General features: G+C 34.4%; 1 protein-coding gene across 1 annotated transcript; it reads right to left on the bottom strand.

Moving 5' to 3' along the window:
- Positions 1-5,461: 5,461 nt before the first annotated feature.
- On the bottom strand, positions 5,462-6,766 carry LOC113305739. Its single transcript, XM_026554745.1, has 2 exons — positions 6,371-6,766; positions 5,462-6,265 (listed from the first exon to the last, which is right to left on the bottom strand). The coding sequence occupies exons 1-2, from the start codon at positions 6,764-6,766 to the stop codon at positions 5,462-5,464; spliced, it is 1,200 nt and encodes a 399-aa protein (XP_026410530.1).
- Between the last annotated feature and the right edge of the window lie 486 nt (positions 6,767-7,252).

Here is a 7,252-nt window from a genome sequence, read left to right as displayed (position 1 = left end):
CGCCCGCTCATTTAAATACTTCTATGGGATCAAGAAGCTCTACGAGTACCGTTAGTGGGAAACTAGATAATTGCAGTGTTATTAGTTTTCGATTGATTTGATTGACTAACGGTTGTTGAAACTTTGATTGCACCTAGTTTGTTTATTCATGAGAATCTTCTCTTCTGATATAAGATTCACTCAAACTAGATCGAAGTATCGACGTGATCTTTAGAACTGTTGTTAGATCTAAAGACATCTTGTGATAATCCTTTGTTAACAGACTTTGTTTTGTGTGTGATTGATCACAAGAGATTCAAGTGGTGTTGTGCAGGTTATTATTGAAGATTAAAGAAGATTTGAAGACGAAGAAGATTTCTTATTAGTTCTCATATATTTGTGTGTGCACAAACCTTGATCTGTTGGGATCCAACTAGAATCGGATTTATTCGATTGATTAGTTGCGTGAGATCGGCATATGACTTGAGATATCTTTATATTGTAAAGAATCAATAGAGTTGTTACCAAACAGATTCGTTGTTCCTTTGCTATTTTGGAATACGATCCAAAGGAATTGTACCAGTGCGTGACCTTCGAAGTCGGAAGCCCAGTGATACTGAGGAAAATAAGTGAACAAGGGGTAGTTGCTTGGTCTCAAGTATACAAAGTTGGTGTAGATTTTGTATAGCGGCTTAATTCTGAGAGTATTCAATTCTAGACTAGGTCCCGGGGTTTTTCTGCACTTGCAGTTTTCCTCGTTAACAAAATCTTGCTGTGTGATTTACTTTTGTTTTCCGCAATTATATTTGTTTATATAATTTAAAGTAAATTGCACTTTACGTTAACTATGATATACTTGATAGTGATCCTATAGAGTTTGGGAAATCTGAACCTATTATCAAGTATCACACTTTGTAGTCGTATTGTCTCGATCTCGTATCCATAGACAATCATACAAAGTGTGAATACCGAAGTTGTTGTATTCTCTCGACTTTTTCCATAGACGATCACACACTTACAGGTTGAAACAAAAATATTGTGGTGTATTTGGGTACCTTCGTCTTTTCATCGTTGTTACCTTTGAGTTTGATTTTAGGAAAGATGATCGTCAAATGACATTAGTCTTTTTGTTATTTATGTGTACTTTTTTGTTGTTCAAGTTTATGGTTAAAGGGATCCTTGTATATGGGATTACTCGAAAGATGAAAAATGTTGATAACTGGATTGAACGCAATCCTTCCATGATTTGGTTAACAAGGAAGCACCCATGCAATTCATATACACCACTAACTCGACTCCCATGTTTACCAAATGTTCCCTTTTTTTTTTGAACAACAAACTAATATTGGGTTGAAATACAAAATATCAAAAGATAATGCAAAATTAGGCAGTGAATCAATTATTCAAATCTATATTATGGAGTGTCAGGTAGCTCCATCCTCTGCATATTTGCAGGTCTTGTTGAGAATTTCACTACTTTCTTTCTTTGAAGATGACACCCTTTCTTTGCAAAAAAATCAGCAGAGAAGTTTACTTCCCTGTACACATGGTTAAAATGGATCTTCTTTAAAGCTTTGCATACCAGTTCCCATCTAGACAATGCAAACCAGGGCAAGTTGTTTTTTGAGAAAAATGCTATGGAAGCCTTTGAATCAGCATTCACAATGACCTGAAGCTTATTATGTTTGACTGCCCATTCTAATGCACAAAGAGTTCCCATTACTTCATCTACAAAGTTTGTTGTTATACCAAGACCACCATTTTCAGCAGCAATAAAATGGCCATAAAAATCTCTAATGACAAAACCATAACCAGAGATGCCAGGATTACCTCTTGACGCTCCATCACAGCATAGTAAGATGTAGTTCTCCTCAGGCAGATGAAAGAAGCATTCAATGACTTTAGGAAGTTTCATTTTCATGTATTAATCTCAAAGAAGAGCATAATAGAAGTATCATATCTGGAATTATTTGTATAGCCCTTAAGCCTCACTTCACAATCTTTGATCATTCTGAGTATTCTCTTTTTAGCATTTACCACATTGGGAGCTACATTTTCAAACAAGACTCTGTTCCTTGTGAACCAAATGTCTACCATAATATTATATGCAGCAATGAACCAAATCTCCTGTACTTTTAATTTTATTGCAATCTAGAATGTCTTCAAAGGATTTTGGATTCTTGAAAGAAAAAATGCCACCAAGCCAATTCCAAATTATCTGACCATATTTGCACTCCCATAAGAGATGATTCATGGAGTCTTGATATTCATTACAGATATAGCATCTTGAAACTAGCTGAAAACCCCTTTTATTCAAATTTTCATCTGTGGCACAAGCACCCCTAGTGATCTTCCAAACATTACTATAGGTTGATGGGTGTACACATTTTTTCCAAATATGTTTATACCATTTAAGTTTGGGAAAAGTAGTTCTAATACAAGATATTGCACTAGCCACAGAAAACTTACCATTTTGAGCAGCATTCCAAATTAATTTATCTTTACCAGGAACAATAATTGGCAAGTCAGAAGTATTGAAGAATTGAAGCATTCCCTCAGGGATCATCCATTTGTTGTTAACAATCAAATCACTGACCTTCATATGGATATGATTCCTGATATATATATATTATCAGGGAAGAGTTTGATGATACTTTGCTCCATAATCCAATTGTCCCTCCACATAGAAATTTGCTCACCATTGCCCAAAATCCATCTAATATGCTCATGAAAGTCATGTAATATCCATTTGATTCCAGGCCACACAGAAGATTGTTTATAGTATGAAATCCAGCAATCATGTTTATCTCTATATTTTGCAAGAAAAAACCTGGCCCATTCTTCATTTGAATTTAAAATCCTCCATAAAAGTTTTATCAACAGAGCTTTATTGATATCTTCAAATTTTCTTAATACAAGTCCACCTTCTTCTACAGGAGAGCAAACTTGATCCCAGGAAATAATTACACACTTCTTGTCTTCTGCATTTCCACTCCAAAGAAAATTGTGAATAACTCTTTCACAAGCTTCTATTACTTTCTTAGACCACTTGTAGATAGACATGTTGTACAGAGGAATGCTACTTAATACAAATCTTATAAGAGTTAGTCTTGCTTGAAAAGATAGCAATTTACCAATCCAAGCAGCAAGTCTTCTTTGTAGCATTTCCACAAATGACCATAAATGTTCAGTTTTAACTCTCCCTTGAACCAGCATGATACCTAAATATTTGTCAGGAAATGATGATAGCTTCATGTTCATAAAGTCAGCAATTTGATTACCTCTTATAATGGAAGTACCTCCAACAAAACACTTGCTTTTAGTAGCACTTACTGTTTGCCCAGAAGCTTGTTGGTATTCAAATAAGAGACGTTTAAGATGTTGAAGACTTGTTTTACCACCATTACAAAAATTGAATATATCATCCGCAAAAAACAAGTGTGAAGGATTTATACCATTTCTAATAACCATTGGTTGCAATTGGTTTTCCTGAATTGACTTGATAATATTTCCGCTAAGAACATCAGCTGCACTTACAAAAAGAATGGGAGATAAGGGATCTCCTTGTTTAAGGCTTATTCCTACACCAAAATAACCCACTGGTCCACCATTAAGCATTACGTATATTTTTGTAGTGTTGAGCAGGACTAGAATCCAGTTACAGAACCATGTAGAAAAACCAGATTTCTCCAAAACAGCAAAGAGTTATTTCCAGCTCAATGTATCATATGCTTGTGATATGTCAAGTTTAAATCCAGCATCCCCTCCTCCTCTTTGTTTTCATCTTATTGACAAGTTCAGAAGCTAGGAGTACTTGCTCATGGATATTTCGTCCCTTAACAAATGCACATTGTTGAGGAGACACTAATTTATGCAGCAGAGAACTCATTCTTACTGTGATAATCTTTGTAAGTATCTTGAAGAAAAAATTGCTTAAACCAATGGGTCTGAATTGATCAGCCCTTTTAGCACCCTTAATTTTAGGAAGAAGCACAAGAAAATTTGAATTAACTCCAAGAGGAATCACTTGATATTTCCAGCAGTATCTTATTGCTTCAACAAGATCTTCTTGCTTCAACCATATCTTCTTGAATAATATCCCATGCAAATCTATAAAAAATACCAGTGAACCCATCTGGACCAGGGGATCCATCTTGATTTAATTCAAAGACTGCATTTTTAATTTCCTCTCTAGAAGGAATGCATTCCAATAAACCATTATCATCATCATTAATAACTTGAGGAGTAGCATTTAAAATAGTGTCAGAAATTTCTACAGGTTGCTCTTTGAATTTGTAATAGCTTATAAGATTAGAAGAAATCTCATTTTTATTAGTTATCAAAGTACCTGAAGCATCCTCCATCTCAGCAATGGTATTTCTAGTTTGTCTCAACCTGATAGAAGTGTGAAAAAAGGAAGTATTAGCTTCTCCAAATTTAATCCAGTTAATCCTTGCTTGCTGACATAACATAGTATGATAATTCTGTGCTGCTATATCTCCTATACCCCTTGCTGTGATATAATCATTTAGAACTTCTAAATTTTGAGGATCTGCATCAGAAAGTATATTTGTTTCAGTTACCTTCTTCCCAGCTTCATTTAGTGTAACCTGAACATTTCCAAAAATCTCCCAATTCCACTTTTTGAGGATACTTTTCAAATGTTTTAATTTGGACATGAAAATGTACATAGGATTGCCCACAAATAATTCTTTCCATGCATCAGTTATAACTTGTAAGAATCCTGGATGAGAAATCCACATTTGTTGAAACTTAAAAGGAAAGTTTAAGAGCTTCTGGATTTCTGAATTAGATCTAATAAGAATACTATGATCTGAAATGCCTCTTGCAGTTACATGATACTTCCACCCTGGATATTTATCTAACCACTGTGAGTTAAAAATACATCTATCTAGATTACATAAAATTCTTTTCCTTCCACATCTACCATTTGACCAAGAAAATTGAAGTCCAGTTCTTGCAGCATGCAAAAGTTCAGAATTATCAATCCATTTATTACACTCTGCAACAGAAGAATTAAGAGGAACTCTGCCACCCTTTTTTTTTTTATCTAAAGTAGAAATAGTATTAAAATCACCCATAATTATCCAAGGTTTATTTGAAGTACTGAAAGGAGCTAACTCAGCCCATAATGCTCTTCTGTTGATACCTAATACATCAGCATGAACTCCGGTTACCAAAACACCCCCCACTTCAACTGTAATACTTTGTCTAGAATAATGAATCATTATAGGGGCAGTTATTGAGTTATTCCAAAAAAGCCATAAATTGGCTTTCAGCAGTATTATGAATTATTTTGTGGCTCATCCCAGGAAGCTTTATTCTATTACTAGAATGACAATGACATTTGGGTTCTTCTATAAAAACTAAACAAGGATTATGATGTGTAACTATAGCTCTTAGTTTATCTTTGGCTTTTTGTCTCTTAAGGCCTATGATATTCCAAAAGACAAGTCTCATATTAGGAAGAGGGATGAGGAGGTGTGGAACTCCTCTCATTTAACACAGTTTTCAAAAGATCTCTTCTAGTTTTTCTAGTAGTTGGAGCAGTCTTAATAATCTTAGCTGGAGGTTTTTTCTTTTCAATGATTGTATGTTTATTAAGAACAATTTGTTCAACAGAAGGCTTCAAAATGGTGACAGGTTGTGAAACTGAACTCATATTAAGAAGAATGGCAGTATTCACCTCTTTGATTTCACCATCCTCAGAGCTTGAATAGTCCATAGAATCTCCCACCTCAGCAATAGGGTTAAATTTATTGACAGAAATAATAACTGCAGAATCAGAATGTAACTCACCAGGTTGTATAATTTCCTTGATAACACCACTATGTTCCCCAATTTCATTAGATGTAGTAGGTACTTCAGTTTGAGCTTGAGATATTTTAGGGGATTGAACCAAATTAATGTAAGAAAAAATATCTGAGTTAACTGTATTGTCAGCTACAATTCTTTTTGGAGATGGACAAATATCAAAAACAACACTAGTTGCCTTCTTAGCTTTAACTCTCCAAACATTCCTTTTAATAACAGGAGTAAATCCATCAACATCTACTTGATCTTCTTCATGAATGTCTTTCTTCTTTGATCTATATTCAACCACTAAATGACCCACCACCTTACAATGGTCACAAAATTTAGGAATTCTTGGAATTTGGATTTCCAGTTCAAAGCTACCATGCTTTGTATTGATTAAAATGTGATTTGGAATGTGTTGTGCTAAGTCAATTTCAACAAGAACACTAGCATAATACCCAACTTTTCTCTTCAGAGTAATTTCATCAACCTTAATAGCTCTTCCTAATTTTTCACCTAAGTCTAGAATTTTTTTTTCCTTTCAATATTCCATACCTAGACCAGGGAAACGAACCCAAACAAAAGCAGTAGTAGATTTTTGATTAACTGGATTAAAGTTTGGTTCCCATTCTCTCAGTTTCAGAGTTTGTGAATCAACCATCCAATACCCCTTCCAGATATAATTCATATCAATCTCATTATCTAGCTTAATGATAAAAAAACCTTTACCAATGGGAATCAGTTGAACTGCACCTGTAAGCTTCCATTGATTCTTCAGAGAAGTAACTGCAGTTTCGAATTTTAACTTTACGAAATCCAATATGCCAATCAAGCTAAACTTCCACTCATTTAGGCTTTCATCGATATCTTCATCAGATATGAAAAGAACTGGTGTAGAGTAAACCTTGTTCGAATCATCAGATTTGTGCGCAGAAGTATCAAATGAAGACCTAGAATTATTTGCAGCCATTATCGAACCAAAATTAATTGCAGAACTAAAATTTGATGATTCAGACATTAAAGATGTCCAAATACAAATGGAAATTAACACCATTCATAGAAATATTTGATAGAAATCGAGATCTGAGTGTAGAAATTAAGAAGAAAAAGAATAAAATAACTAAGTTGAACGCCGATTTGATCGCCAAGTTGTCGCCTTTTACCAAATGTTCCCAAAATTTCCAAATTTTCCAAAAATCATCTCTTGAAAAGAGATTTCTACCATTCTTATTTTCGTAAAAAAGTCTCCTCGAATCTATGAAAATAACACATTAATATTTTCAAGAGATTTGGACACTCTCCCGAAATGAACTTGACTATTCATGTTGGTAAAAAGAAAACGACTATCAATTTGGGATAAACCAGCGGCCTACCGGACACAATGTCAAAAACCAGAAGAAAAAGAGAGCTGAAAAAAAAGCGTTTCCCCCATCGCCATGGACGCCGAAAGGGCTGT

This window comes from Papaver somniferum, chromosome 8, assembly GCF_003573695.1.
Source record: "Papaver somniferum cultivar HN1 chromosome 8, ASM357369v1, whole genome shotgun sequence".
NCBI classification, from domain to species: Eukaryota; Viridiplantae; Streptophyta; class Magnoliopsida; order Ranunculales; family Papaveraceae; genus Papaver; species Papaver somniferum.
This window is presented reverse-complemented; position numbering and strand designations above follow the sequence as displayed.